Genomic DNA, 15,393 nt, shown 5'->3' on the forward strand with positions numbered 1-15,393 from the left:
TCACAAAAATTTTACATTAAAAATAGAAGAGGTTCCCATATACCCCCCCCCCCCCGCCTTCTCCCACATCAACAACCTCTTTCATCATTGTGGCACATTCATTACATTTGGCAAATACATCTTGGAGCACTGCTGCACCGCATGGATTATAGTTTATATTGCAGTTTACACTCTCCCAAGAACATTCAGTGGGTTATGGCAGGGTATATAATGTCCAGCATCTGTCCCTGCAGTGTCATTCAGGACAACTCCAAGTCCCAAAAATGCCTCTTAACCACTGGCCCAGGTCATTCATCCCAGGCTGCCACAGGCTTCCTTCTTGGAGGCGGAGCCGGTGGATACATCCTCTGGCTCGGTGACATCGGAGGCTCGTCTGCACGATTGCAGTCAGAAGGGTGTCCATGCAGAAGCTCCGGGGTCTGCCTGGCGTGGCTGTCTCCCTCTCCATTTACCTAAAACAGTAAGCAGCTTTGGAAGGGTGGCCCTGCCAGCTGGCCAGCAGCCTTCCCTAAAATGACAGTGTCATGTCCTTCTTCACCCCACTGGATATGGGGCTTTGTAAAGTCTCACGAAAGAAATACACTGTGAAGAAGAAGTAGGACCGGTGCCATTTGGCAGAAAGGCGGTTTGGGTAAATGTGCACACCACACAAATCCACGAGATGACACATTTCAGGAGAAATATAAAAATGCACCCAAAGTAGAATCAAACAGATGTATTGTGAAACCACCTCTCCTTGACATATGAGCTTGGACAAATTAAACTTCCCCACCCAACTTATAAAAGAGGAATAATAACATTCAGAGTTGAAGAGAGGATTAAATTAAATCACTTACAGACACTTCCTATGAAGTCTACTCTCTTAATGTCCATAAGGACCAAACAAAATCATTTGTTTTATAGGTTTAAACCCCTGCTCCTCATTCCATAAGCAGAGGCCTCTCTATATCCTCCAAGACATCTCCTCACTTCCAGGGCAAAAGGAAGAATATAAATAACAGAGCTCCCAAACCTTTCAGGAGTTGCTGGACCTCCTGGAGTATTTAAAGGGCTGCATTTTAAAAGCATGCAAGTTAACACTCTAGAAGTGCAGGGACTTCTTGACTTCCCTGAAGGCCACCCCGAGAGCACCCGTGTCACCCATCAGCAGGGCAGGTGACACCTGCTCCCTCTTCTGTGCAGGATAAATGGTAGTGACAGGACTGCCCCCCCATATCCCATGCACCATTCTCAACTGAGGGCTACTCAGTCCACCCCAGGTTCTTACTCCCATACCAGAGACAAGTGCTTCTTCCCACCCACGCCACACCCCATGTTAAGGCACAGCACCAGCTGACCAGTTCCTTCATCGACAGGGAAACAAAACAAACTCCAACACAGTAATACCGTTCATCGTCTCGCTGAATTAACTTCCCCCTTTATTAATGATGGAATTAGCTAACATCCTCGAGAGCTTCTTCCGGGTCGGGCAGACCATGAGCCAAACATGTGCTGTGCATTGTCATCTAATCCTCTCAATACCAGCGTGAAGCCAGCTTCGTTCTCTCCCTTTCACAGTCAGTTGACTGAGTCTTAAAGGGTTTAGAAGTCGTTGGTCCAAGGTCCCCAGTCTCCAGCAGGAGCCCCTCCAGCCACAAGCCCAGCTCCTATCTGCTCTGTTCTTTGCTGCCCCTTCAAATGCTCTGCCGACCTCCGTGGCACGTGTCATAAGTACTGGCCCTCGTGGCCCCTCGGCTGCTTACATGTGGGCCTCGAAGCCTCACCCACCTTCCGTCTTTTAGTTCTCCAGCCCTGTGCACCCCCAGCCTGGAAGGTGGCCTTGCTCATAGAAGCCACTCCCCATTGGCTCCACACGTCTGTGGATCCACAGTGCATTATTCCCCACGCTGGCAAGTGTCCGACTTCCCCATAAATGAGCAGGGCAGAGTCTTCAAAGCCTCCATGTTGGCCCCTCTATTAACTTGTTGCTTCCTATTTCAGGTAAGAGCCAGCTTTTATGTGCTATTTGAATTTCAATATCCATGGTCCTTATCAGCTTGCCTGCCACTGTCACCTGAGAATCCAGCTTAATCATCTGTGCCCACTGAACTTCCTTTTATACCAGAAGGAAGAAGTAGCTGGAGTATAATGAAATGGAAGGGAATGAAATGTGTTTCAATTATACCTGAATCTTCACACACCAAGGCTCTGGAAAGTTTCCATATGCTTCCTAAAGTGTGTTTCTGTTACAGTTTCTTGAACGTTCAGCATTTTTCAAAATGCTGGCCCTACGTACATTGTCAGCACTTTAAGAGAATGTTGGGTGGCTTATAGTGGCTTGTCAAGAATTTAATTTTCTCTGCTCCCAGTCTGACAGCATTTGCCGCACTTACTCCTCCCACATCTTTATCTACAGGAAGCTGACCCCAACCTGGCAGGCCCCTCTCAGCATCTGGCAACTCTTTCCATTAACAATTCGACTTGACTTTCTAGATTCTGGTCTCTACCCAGCCACTGTGGCTCAACAGGAAGGGCCCAAATTTGCATGATGTCCAGTCTCTCCTCTGAAATAGATCTAACTCAGGGGCAGGCAGGAGCAGACAAAACAAGCACCTGTGCATCCCATGCAGCCAAACAGGAGAGGGACCTGAGAGCATGACACCCACCTGAGGTCACCATCAGCCAGGTCCCCGGGCTCCTCCAGGTCTTCCCATTCACTCTCACTATCATGGAGATCTTCTGAGAGGACTCCCCAAGAGCAGACCTGCAGCAAGGGAATGGTCTCCGAATCTGCCTCCACACATTGGCTGCAGGGGAGCTGGCTCCGAGGTGTAGAGTTGACCCTGAGATGCTCTTCATCCACCATGACAGGAGAAGGGGGTTCATGTGGATGACACAGGTGATCTTCATCATCAACCCTATCCAAGGCAGGACTAGAAAACAGAAACTCATGCCTCTGCCAATGCTGATCAGAAATTCCTCTCACCACTTTTCCCTTATCTTAAGGATGCTCAACATGAGGCATCATGTGAGACCCAATCAGCCAGGATTCATACAGTTCCTGGCAGAGATTGCTCTGGGCACTCAGAAGTGAATAATTACTGTCCCGAGGAGCTTCCAATTTAATGGAAGGAGAGACCAATAAGCAAATGTTACAATTCAGATAGAAAGTGCTATGACAGAGGTGATATAGCACAGAGCATCATGGGAGCTTGAGGCAAACCTTACAGAGCCCAGGCGACCATAGAAGGCTTTCCAGGGGACATGCTATTGAAAGAAGAGAAATGACCCAGCTCTAGGACAGACCCTTCCCATGGTAATCTGAGTTGGTCAGATCCTGGGCAAGTATATTGGCTTCTTTGGGACCTTGATTTTCTCCTCTGAAAAATGAGAAGGTCAAGAGACAGATAGGATTGTTGGACATTCAAAATTAAATAATACGATGCGGCCCTTCCATGGCTCCTGGGACATAAGTTCTCAATAAATGTTGGGTGTTATTAGTAGTAGTATGATTACTGTTTCCACAGAAGAAATCAGGTAGAGAAAGGGCCAAAGAAGGAGGCTGGGAGCAATTCAAGTAGAAAACGTTCAAAGCCCTTTTTGCAAAGAGCAGGTTCTTTTCAGAGCACTGACCAAGTGCTATTTGGAGAGGCAGACAGTCCGAGCAGCCTTTGTCTCAGGGAGAAAACAAGAGGCAGGCCAACAGTGAAGCTCCGTGTCTCCGGAGGCAACCAGCAGACAGCAGGGTAGAAGGATAAGTCTTCCCAGGGGCTGCCCTGAGATTACCACGCCACTTTTAGATTAGAAAAAGCAGTCCATGCAGACAGCAGGGCCTTTTGCACAGCATATCAAACATGTAGAGAAGGCACTTAGAAAATATCTGTGGAGAGTCTGGTTAGAGAGGATGAGAAGGTGAATCTAAGAGAAGAGCACAGAGATTTAGCTTTTTACTCAAGACACTAATCATTGCTTATCTTTGTGATTAAAGTTGTGGTCAAATTGGCCGGGTTGTAGTGGCTAGTGTTTGCTCAAACACTGGCCTAGTTGTTGGGGTGGAGGTATTTTGTAGTTGGAATTAGCATCTATAATCAGTAGACACGGAATAAAGGAAGTGAAGGAGATCACCATCAGCAATGTGGGTGGGCTCCTCCAATCAGCTGGAGGGCTTAAGACTGGACTTCGAGGTTTTTGCAACAACCAGAATGAACTCTGTCTGAAGAGGATACCCTCCACACCTCCCAGCCCTCCCTATAGGCTAGGACTAAAGACTTCAGCATACTCCAGGAATTGCCCATCTCTAAGCTGTTCTGTGGAATTTGGACTTGGCAGCCCTCACTCAGGTAAGCCAATTCTTTAAAACAGATCTTGACAGATGATTTAGGTAGGTGATTGAAAGTCACACAGACAGATAGAGATAGAATAGACAGATGGTAGATATGATAAATGATTAGATAGATAGGTATAGATAGGTAGGTGATACAGATAGAAAGATAGAGATAGATAATAGATGAGATAGATGATAAATAGGTAAGTTGATGACAAAGACAATAGATAAAAGATAGATATGGATTTAGATATACACATGATATAAAGAAATAGATATAGATATAAACATAGACATGACATAGACATAGATGTAGATGTAGACATATAGATATATAGATACATAAATGTATAGATATATTCCTATATCCATTTATATTCATTTGGTTCTGTTTCTCTGGAGAACTCCTTCCCCACACCTGGATTAATGGGTGATCTTTGCTGTGTGCCACCCGCCCTCCCCTCCCCTCTCCCACAATGTCTCTCATTTTTAGAATCAGCTCTGGCTCCTCCCAAAAGCTAAAAACCCCAAATGCCCATGGAGCCATCAGAGCAGGGGCTGCCTGTCCCAAGTGGAGTTTCAACATGAAGGAGAAATCCTTCTGCTTATGAGAGCTATAGGGTATGTGTAAATGTGTATTTCATGTACCTGTATGTACACTCAGGTGTATAAAAAGAAACTTTTTACAAGGTCTTAAGAGGAACCTTTGCTTTAAAAAAAAAAAAAAAAAGATTCAAAATCACTGAGCACTTTGAAGGATAATTGGATTAAATAAAAAACTTAGCCCAAATAATTTCCTTATCAACATAGGGAGGGAACAGCCACAGAAGTTTAGTCTCAGAAAGGGAAACCCAGCCTGTTGCTTGAGTCCATACCCAATCCCTTTGCGAGGTGTGCAGAGCCTGCTAAGGAGCCACCAACAGCAGCCACGTGCCCACGAGGCCCACACCCCAATTCTCCATGTGTGGTCTCTCACCACGATGCTCCCTCCATGCCTTCTATTAAACTCCTTGCACTCTGACTTTGATTGGGTCTCCAGCTATGCCCTTGCCTGGACAGTGACCCTGAGCTGAGTCTGCCTGGGAGGCAGGAGGTGGTCAGAGTGTCAGAGGAGGCTCGGTGGTCCTAAGAGTAGAGTCCAGCCCACCATCCCAGGCTGAGTCAGGGAGAATGACCATGCTGGACCTTTCCTTCCTCACATGCTGCCTGCAGCCCTGGAGAGTGCTGGGAAAGGTGAGCAAGAAAAGGCGAGGAAGAAGAAGTATCCTTGTTGAGTCCCAAGTCTGAGCTTATTTCATGGAAAAGGCAAGACTTGGAGATTTGGGGAACTTGCTAAAGACATGGCATTTCTTTAGAGCAAGAATGTTTGGGCAGGTGGGCTGGCTACAAGCATGCCAGGCAAAGAGGCAGAGCCCTGCACCCAGGGCTCCAGGCAAGCTTGAGCACCCAGGGCTCCAGGCAAGCTTGAGCACCCAGGTCTAACGCAGCCTCCCTTCTACAGCCTGAAGCCACTGGGGCTTCCTTTATGATGAGGACTCAGTGCTTTCTGCTCTCCCCCTATCTCCAGATACATTGATGACCTTGGCTGCTCCCAGCCCTAGTTACCTGTGATGGTTAAGTTCATGCGTCTACTTGGCCAAGTGATGGTGTCCAGTTATTGGGTTAAGCAAGCATTGGCCTGATTGTTACTATGAGGACATTTTGTAGACTTAAATCACCAGTCAGTTAATTGCATCTGTGGCTAATGACATCTACAATCAAATTAGAAGATTGCCTTCAACAATGAGAAAAGGGAAGTAGACTTGGCTCAATGGTTAGGGCATCCATCTACCATATGGGAGGTCTGCGGTTCAAACCCTGGGCCTCCTTGACCTGTGTGGAGCTGGCCCACATGCAGTGCTGATGCGCCCAAGGAGTGCTGTGCCACACAGGGGTGTCCCCCATGTAGGGGAGCCCCATGCACAAGGAGTGCACCCCATAAGAAGAGCTGCCAGCATGAAAGAAAGTGCAGCCTGCCCAGGAATGACGTCACACACACGGAGAGCTGACGCAGCAAGATGATGCAACAGAAAGAAACACAGATTCCCATGCTGCTGACAACAACAGAAGTGGACAAAGAAGATGCAGCAAATGGACACAGAGAACAGACAACTGGGGTGGGGGGTGGGAGAGAAATAAATAAATCTTTAAAAAAAAAAAAAAAGAACAATGAGAAAAGTCTCACCCAATCAGTTGAAGGCTTTAAAAGAAGAAGTGATGATTTCAGCAGTCAGAAGGGAGGGTTTCCATCTCTATTTCAGCCAACCAGCAGCCCCTGGGGAATTTGTGGAATGCCTTCATTGCTTGTGGACCTGTGCATTCCCACAGTCATGTGAGACAATTTTTCTATAATCTCATAATATTTACAGTTATCTCCTGTCAGTTCTGTTTCCCTAGAGAGCCCTGACTAATATATTACCTCTCTACCAACTTTCTCCCACAGAAGAAGCCTTTTATAAACAGATGAAACCTAGAGGCAGACCTGGGAACCTCACATGGTCTCTCTACCCCAAATCCTACCACTCTCCGGTGGCTATTTTTGAGGAGAGGAATCCACTTCTCTGTGCAGTTTTAAGGTCAGTGCAATAGTTCTGAAGCCTCTGCTTATGATAGGGTATTTACTGAGAGAAGAGGACACTTGCTGACTTTCCTGAACAACTATTCTTTAAAGAGTTGGGCCACCAAAATTATTTCCACATTTCAGGAGGACAAGCCAATTAGTAAATAGCATTTCCAGGTTGCCAGATTAAGATACTATAGTCACCCTGTTTACTTTCTGTTAAATTCAAAATGAAATTCAGTTTTGGTTTCTCTTCATGTAAGGTTCCACCACCTTGTCCAGTTCTCCAATGTCAGCCCCTACGAGGGTCAGGTCCCCATTAGCCAAGGTGAATGCACCCTGCAGCTGAGGGCCTCTGCTCCTGCCAGCATGAGTTCAGGGTTTGGCAGGTTGGGTTGGTGGTGTCCCTAAGACAGGCAGAGAGGTTCCTTGGACTGCTAGACTTGAAACTCAAAAGGAAAACCTGGGTAGGTTAGGGCAATAGGTAGGGGCAGAGTGAACGTTCTGGGACAGCATCATTGTGCAGAGAAAGCTCTGCTCTCCTCTGCTCTGAGCTCACCTCCGGCCTGGGTTCCTTCCTCACTGGTTGCCCTCAGCCTCACTCCAGGCCCTCCCACTTGTTTGGCAGCCCAGCTCCCCTGGCACCTCGCCCCTTGATTAGCTGCCTGACATATCACCTGGCATGGCCAGTGCAGGTGAATTCAGCCTTGAACCTCCAATCTTGCTCTGGAAGGAACTAGCACCTTCTCCTGAGATATACTTCAGGTCAAGGATTCAGTTTGACATTGCGTTCTTAGATGGCCATAAAGTCTTAGAGTGGTTAGATCATGACTTTTATGAATGGTGCTTGCTGCACTTGTGTTTGCATGTATGTTATTTATAAGTCTAACTAGATTTGCTAGGCAAAAAAAAAAAAAAGAGGACAAAAAATAAGCTTGGAGAGTCTGCAGTGGCCACCTTTCCCTGAGATGAGGGCAAGCCCTCCCGTGGTCAGGAAGGTGGAGCCTGGAGTCAGCCTTGGTTCCCACAAGACCAGCCTTGAAAGCATTGCAGCTTCACTCAGCCCAGGCCAGAGACACGAGCCTTCAGATATCATCTGAAGTGACAGGCTCCCACAGCAAGCAGCCAAATGACATCACACATCCCAAGCGGTGTTCAAGGGTAACGCGACTACAGGTGATTTTCACCTATGTCCTAGCGTAAAAACTAACCTTGCCTAAGATACAACTCCAGCCAAGACCCATGCCTTCCTCAGTCAGGCACAGCAGCCCAACTTCCTGAGTAAAAATGCACTGCTGTATTCCAAGGTGCTTTCTGAAGATCTACTGCTGTAGGATAGATCTCCGGATACACAGCACAGTAAAAGAAGAGAAGAGGGAAGGAAAAATAAAACCTCATTTTCTCCTTGAGCACACGGGGTTTGCTGGGTGCTGGCTGGCCACCATCTGGCTGGAAGAAGTAGCCCCCTGGCAGATGGCACGTTCTGATTATTTTCTGGAGATTTCAATTGCTGAGACCTGGTCCTTCGGTGGAAACCTGGCAGGGTTGAGCTCCCGCTATGTCCCACACACTGAGCTAACACACCGTCGGGGTTAGTTCTTCTGATGCTCATGGCCCCGTGCAGTTGTCACTGTCCCCTTTTACCTTGAGAACCCCAAGCTCAAGAAAGCCACCTCTCCCAGCACACCCAAACATGGTAAAGCTGAACACAAGTCCATATGACTGGGAAGTCCATGCTCTTTTTGCTCTGAACTGCTGAAAGAGAGCTGGACTCAGGAATACCAGAAACAGAGGCCACTGGCCAGGGCCAGCCACCTCTGAACTGAGCTGCTGGCTCAGTCCCCCACTGGAATCCCAATTCTGGAGGTGGAGGAACCATTTCCAGGCTGAGTGTGAGCCCTGCTTGTCTTCCCGGAGGAGGCAATCACTACTTGTGCATTAAATACTAGCTGGGTCCCTCTCACTTGAGGAAAACCTGACCTGGTCTGTGTCCTTCGTTCCGAGAGGAGGAAAGCTTCCTAAGTGGGAGAGAGAAGATAGGGTAAAAATGAAGCCAGGCAATGTGAGGCAGCAGCACGCCATTGTCACCGGTGCCAGAGGGCCTGCAGCCTCTGAACCAGAGCTGCCCAGGCGACAAGCACCATGAGGGTCAGAGGCTCTACCAACATCTTCTGGAAAAGTCCTGAGGACTCCGGTATAACTCTCAGCAACTGTCTCGCCCAGTAATGGCAGATTCTGGACATCTGGTATAACCTGGCAAAGCAAAGACACTACGACACTATGCCAAATTTAATTAGATTTGGAAAAATAAAAGAATATGACATCTCTTGTGAAAAAAAAAAAAAGCAAATGACCAAAAGATAGCAGAAAAGAGGGCACTAGGACTTGTGAGCAGAAGAAATAGACTGGCAGATTTCACCTTAATTTTAAAAGGGACCTTCTGATCAACTACATGATGATAAAATGGGGTGCCCTGAGAGTCACCAAGTTCTGCCTCCTGGAGATTTTCAAGCAAAGGTTAGTCACCCTTTCTTCAAGGGTGTTACAGAGCAGTTTCCAGCGTGGGGTATGTGGTGAGATTAGACCATTTTTATTTTGAACAACCCTGAGATGCTGTGAATGCACATATGAAACTGGGACTATCTATACTAACAATTAATAAAAAATAATTTCATCATTAACAACTTTTAGTATTAAAAATAATACCACTAATGAATGACTCTATTTAACTACAGGCACACCAGGCAGGTGAAACACCAGGCCTGTAAATGAACCCAGAGCCCCTGTGTGATCCAGTTCTCAGGGCTACTGTTTATCACGCCAGCACCTGGCAGTAAAGCCTTTACAAATCCAGGAGTGGTCCCCCGCCTTTGGTGAAATACAGCTCCTTTTATACTTCCTACAAGATCAGGCAGAATGTTTTCCTTGGCTAAACCAATGGAGATGATTTCCTTTCTCTTTCTGTCAAGTCTATCATTGGTTGCCTGAAATGCGATTGTAAGGAACAATAAATAAGTTTGTGTTTATAAATTTTCAGACAATGAAAATGAAAATCCCTAATGAACATACCTGCCCACTCTGGTCTACCTTGGGACTTTTGGGCATGCACTGTGTTCTCTAAGAAATTGTATTTGCATGCTTACAGGGAGCGTATGGCTGGCTCCTGCTCACCCCAGGTGCCACCTGCCTAATTGTCTAGACCAGCTGCTTCAGACTTCATGTCACCCAACAGTTCCTATAAATCTGCCCTACCAGGTCATCTGGAATGACCAACAAATAAGAGCCATTTAATCTCAGTGGGCTTTATGTAATCTCAAACCACAAACTATTATTTCTTACTATTTGCCTGCTGTGTGCGTGAGCATCTAGCAAACTCCTAGAAGCAGTATCCGACCCTGCATCTGTCCGCTTCTAGCAGATTCCCAAGCAGCCGTCATCAAAATGAATCAAAAGTGTGTTCTCCATCAGAACGGGACAAGGAACTAGAAATATTTATGGGTGCATGGGCACAAAAATGCAGATGAAGTTAAAAATGGCTATCAAAAAAGAATGTTTCATAACTCGGTTTCTGTGGATTTTTTTTAAAGGAAGAGACGATTACAAAGTATTAAAGTCAGTAATAGAAATGAGTTGTCTACAAAGGAACTTCTTTCTTACCCTGATGCTGTCAGATGCACAATAAAGGATTGTGTGCTGCCAGAGACCCCATGGCCAGCCAGGGGCTGCCTCCAGCATGTACTGGGGGGACAGACGAGGGCTGGGTGGGGTTTGCTTCCTTGAAAGAACACAAGTGCTAGTGACAACAGCTCCACACCTCCTTTTCCCTTGTTTCCTCCTCTCCCTCCAAATGCCTAGAACAGGGGTGGGTGCAGTGGCCTCTGAGCATCGTGAGTAATTGCTGGGTTACCACGTCCACCCACGAAAGCCCTGCCTTTACCCACTGTCGGCAAACAGGGCGATGCTTACCTGTCAAGTCTCCTGACATCACACACGGAATAGCAGTTTTGCCTCACATCCTTTTCCAAGGAGGTGGCCACACCGATGCGTCCAGTTCTCAGTGAGGTCCACGTAAGTGAGGGAGGGAATCCTGATGCCGGGTCAAGGAAGGGGCCCGAGGCTTCTCTCTGTGGGTGCTGTGTCTCTCCGGTAGCCCTCTGGAAGGACTCCCGCCCAAGAGCCAGGACTTGCTCTGCGACTGGTGATGCACCGCCTGCCTGGCTGTTGTCCCCATCCCTGCTGGAGCACCGCTCCAAGGCAGGGCAGGTTTTCCTCAGGGACTCCTTGCCTACCCAGAGCCCAGGAGTCTGTTAGAGAAATGCAAAGCACCCTGAGCCACATTTGGAGATTGCTCCTTTAAGGAGCGAAAAGGTCTCGGTCCATGGGATTTTAGAGCAGAGCTGGCTCCCCAGGGCAGTCCACATCCGTGAGAATCCAGCTCCTGCACCTGCTGCCACTGGCACCTGAGCCCCGCACTGAGTCATCCCAAAGCCCCTTAGCCTGGGGACTCTTGGGAAACCCCCAATATTGTGGTGGTTTTTATGTGTTTAATGGAGAAAGAATCTGCACATTTTAGACCAAGACAAAAACAGAAGTGACCGTGACAATCCCACTTTTTAGTAAGAAATGTTTAGGGGATTTTTGGGTGTGTTTTTGTTTTTCTGGGTTTTTTTTTTTTAGTTTTTTGTCTTCCTCTGTCCTCACCCAGGAAGCCTCATTTTCCCATTTCCCTGGCTCATCCACCCTACCCTCAGCATGCTGCCCTCTCCTAGAGGGCCTCACTGCTCAAAGCACGAGCTGATCTGGCTCAACTGCTAACGTCCCTACCGGCCCTTTGAGGTTGGCTGTCGAGGCCTTGTTAGCCCTGCTCAACCTTCTGAGATAAAAACATACAAAGCTGTGTATTATCTTCTGAGTTAGAATCTGAGTCTACCAGATTCATTGTCTTTGATCTATTTTACAACTCTGTGTGAATAAATATTGTGGTTCTTTGAATTCTCTTTTCAAACCAGCGTCCTCCCTCAGTGAATGAGTTAAATAAAATCTTTAACATGTATTCATTTTTATATCTGCATTATGGCCATGATTTTCCCTTTTGTTGAACATTCTTTACTACCACCATCCCACAGCCTACATGGATTTTGCTAGAGCGCACAGACTTTCAGGCCAGTTCTCACCTGTAACAGAGGAATCTTTACTTCTGCCCCCCACCGAGTGGCCTTGTGACCTCTCTGACTGTGCACACCCTACTGTGAGAGGGGCACAGCCCCAAATATCCAAATCTGCATAAGTATTTGGCTACAAACCATAACCACTTACTACTCAGCTGGTATAATGCATTATAATGTATTATAATGATATAGTACATGATCAAGGAATGCCCAAAGCAGAAATGTGTCATGGATGAGATTAAAAAATATGTATATATAGCAGTTATCCTATTTTCTTCAGCATGACTTGGGGAGACCTCCAAACCTCACTTTGAAACCATTCTCTCCTACCAAGTCTTCTCCAATGCTCCCTCCACAGCCATCCTCCAACCTCTTCAAGACTCCAATCAAGAGAGCCTGCTGCTTTTTCATTATCACCATCTCCACCTGCAATGTCCCCACTTTCCCTCTTATCCATGCTTAGAGCCCATGACTCTGCCCAGTAACCACTCCTTTCAGAGGAAACCCCAAGCTCCCATCCTTTGTGCTTCTGTCCTCATTATATGTAATGTGCAGGCATTTTAATTCCAGTACCTGGTGAAACCACATGCATACACCATGTCTGCTTTGGAGCAACTGATCAGATTTACTTCAAATGTATGACTGCAGATCTCAATGGGCACTCAAGTGCCAGATCATCTTTCTCTACTTCCTTAATAAATTCAGTGTCTGTGGTAGTTTGAGACTGCATGTACTCCAGAAAAGCATGTTCCTAAAGCTAGTCCATTCTTGTGGGTGTGAACATATTGTGGATGGGACCTTCTGATTAGGTTGCTTCAGTAACATGTGATCCAGGGTGGGTCTTAGTCCTCTTACTAGAGCCTTTATTAATGGGATGAATAGGGAGACAGAAGCAGGAAGAGCCACAAAAGCAGGATGCTGAAGGCAAGGAAGCCCAGAGGAGAAGAGGCCAGCTGATACCGCCATGTGCACTGCCATGTGACAGAGGAGTCTAGGATCACTAGCAGCCATCTTTAGAGAGAGAATACCTGATGGTGCCTTGGTTTGAATGTTTTTCTCAGCCTCAAAACTGTAAGCTTGTAACCCATTGTTAAAAGCCAACCCATTTTGGTATATTGCAATTTGGCAACCTAGCAGACTAAAATCATCTTCCCTCTCCTCAAGTCTCCAATAACTCAAAAGTTGACTTGGCCTCTTTCTTCACAGTAAGAATGGACACAACCAGATGAAATCCTCCATCTTCCCAGAGCAAATTCTACCAGCCAACCTGCATCTTATCCCCATGTCCTCCTCTACCTCTCATCCACCCAATTTCTCTGCTCTACTTCATAGAAAAATTCTTCAAGTGAATGTCTGTACTTACTATTTCTGCATCTCCCCCCTTCTCTCCTGTACCCACCCCAACCAGACTTCAGATGATCACCCACTCAGCCAAAAGGAATCTCTTTAATCAGGGTTCTAATGACCTACATCTTTCTACAGCCAAAGGACAACTCTGTTCTCATTTCACTCTACCACACAGCAACATTTGACACAATTGACCCCTTGCTCCAACTTGAGGGCTTTCTTTACCCAACTTCTAAGCTCTGCTCTTGCCTTGCTTTTGTACCCCCTCCCTGGCTCCTTCCTCTTGGTCTCATTTCTCTGGACCATACCTCTCAATATTGCAGGGTCCCATGACTCACTTGTCCCACTTCTTGTCTTTACCTGTACTCCCCCCCAAGGTAACTTTATCCAGTTCATGGCTTTAAACATCTATGTGCTGATAACTCCCAAATTCACCCTCTCTAGCCCTGACTTCATGCCTATTCTCCAGAAAAGAAAAAAGAAAAAAAAAAAACTTTCTTAGTGACATCTCCACTAGATGTCCTGTAAGCATCTCAGTTTTACATGCTGTTGAGAATGCTTCTCCTCCATCCACCCCAAGCTGCTCAGCCTGAGCATCCCTTCTCTTACTTAGCAAGTGATACTACCATTCACCCAGGTGCCCAAACCAAACTTCCATTGCTTTCTCTCATAGCCTATCAATAATCCCATGATTATTGATACCTCCAAAACGTATTCCAAATCTGACGCCTTCTCACTTATGATTCTGCTCTAACCCCAGTCCCAGCCACAAAAATACCTATCCAAATGATTACAATAGCTTCAACCCATTTCCCCCCTCCAATCCATCTCTACCAGGAATCCATGTGATCTTACTAAAGTAGAAATCAGATGAGGACACGCTCCTGCTTGAACCCCCAGTGGCTTCCCATCATTGCCAGGATGGAATTAGTACGTACTATGACCTACATAGTCCTACCTGATCCCAGTCCTGCCTATCCCTGTGACTTCTTTCCCCTCCATCCTCCCTTCCATTCACTGCAGCCCAGGCACACCTGGCTTCTCTCTGTCCCTCAAACATCCAGACTCATTACTGTCAGAGAGCCTTTGCCCTTGTTGTTCCTCCTGCCAGGAATGACCTTACCCCAGATCTTTGTCTGGATGCTTCTTTCTCATCATCAGATTTCAAATACTCCTCCCTGACCACACTAGCTAATCCCCAGGTACTCTCAGTAGCATCATCCTACCTGATTTTCTCCAGAGTGCAGATCCTGATCTCAAACTCACTTCTTTCATCATGTATGTACTTGTCTCTCCCCCTACACTAGTAGGTGTACTCCCCCAGGACAAGGGCTCTTTTTTGTTCACTGCTGTGTCTCAGATACTTGATGGAATATGTGCAAGTCCCTTAACTTCTACCACCTCAGAATCCTCATCTTTAAAACAGTATATCAGTACCTACCTAGGCAGCAATTGCATATTAGATTAGATTAGAGAGTGCAGGCAGGTTTCCAGACAGCACCTAGGGTACAGCAGAGGCTCAGGAAGTCTGGGTCCCTTCTCTCTTCCCTCTTTGTCATTCACAGATTTGGAAGGTGTAGCAGTTTGATATTATTTATGAATCCCAAAAAGAGATACTGACTATGTTTGTAAACTGGTCTGTTTCTCTGAGCATGATACCTTTGACTGTATAAGAGTCAGCTGAGATGCCTTTGATTAAATTATGTTAAAATTAGGACTTTGATTCAACACACATCATTAGGGCCTGTAGAGTTGAGTTGCTGCCCCCTTGGTGGGCTATATAAATGGATACTCAATCAAGAACACTGAAGTAGATACATGGAGAGGAACACAGAGGAAGAGAGACAGCTCCATAGTCATGGTAGAAGCCCTGGGAAGAGAGATGAACCTGATAGTCTACAGCTGACCTTGTGAAGAGACCAAAGCATCTCAGCCCAGAGAGAAATGAGCCCTCCAGCCTACAGCTGAGATCAGAA

General features: G+C 46.6%; 1 protein-coding gene across 1 annotated transcript in view; it reads right to left on the reverse strand.

Moving 5' to 3' along the window:
- Positions 1-291: 291 nt before the first annotated feature.
- LOC131278910 (FERM and PDZ domain-containing protein 2-like) overlaps positions 292-15,393 on the reverse strand; it is a 38,260-nt gene continuing 23,158 nt past the window's right edge. The window contains 2 exon segments of the mRNA XM_058299550.1: positions 292-373; positions 2,646-2,786. Coding sequence (XP_058155533.1) covers positions 292-373; positions 2,646-2,786 — 223 coding nt within the window.

This window comes from Dasypus novemcinctus, chromosome 6 (assembly GCF_030445035.2).
Source record: "Dasypus novemcinctus isolate mDasNov1 chromosome 6, mDasNov1.1.hap2, whole genome shotgun sequence".
Lineage (NCBI taxonomy): Eukaryota > Metazoa > Chordata > Mammalia > Cingulata > Dasypodidae > Dasypus > Dasypus novemcinctus.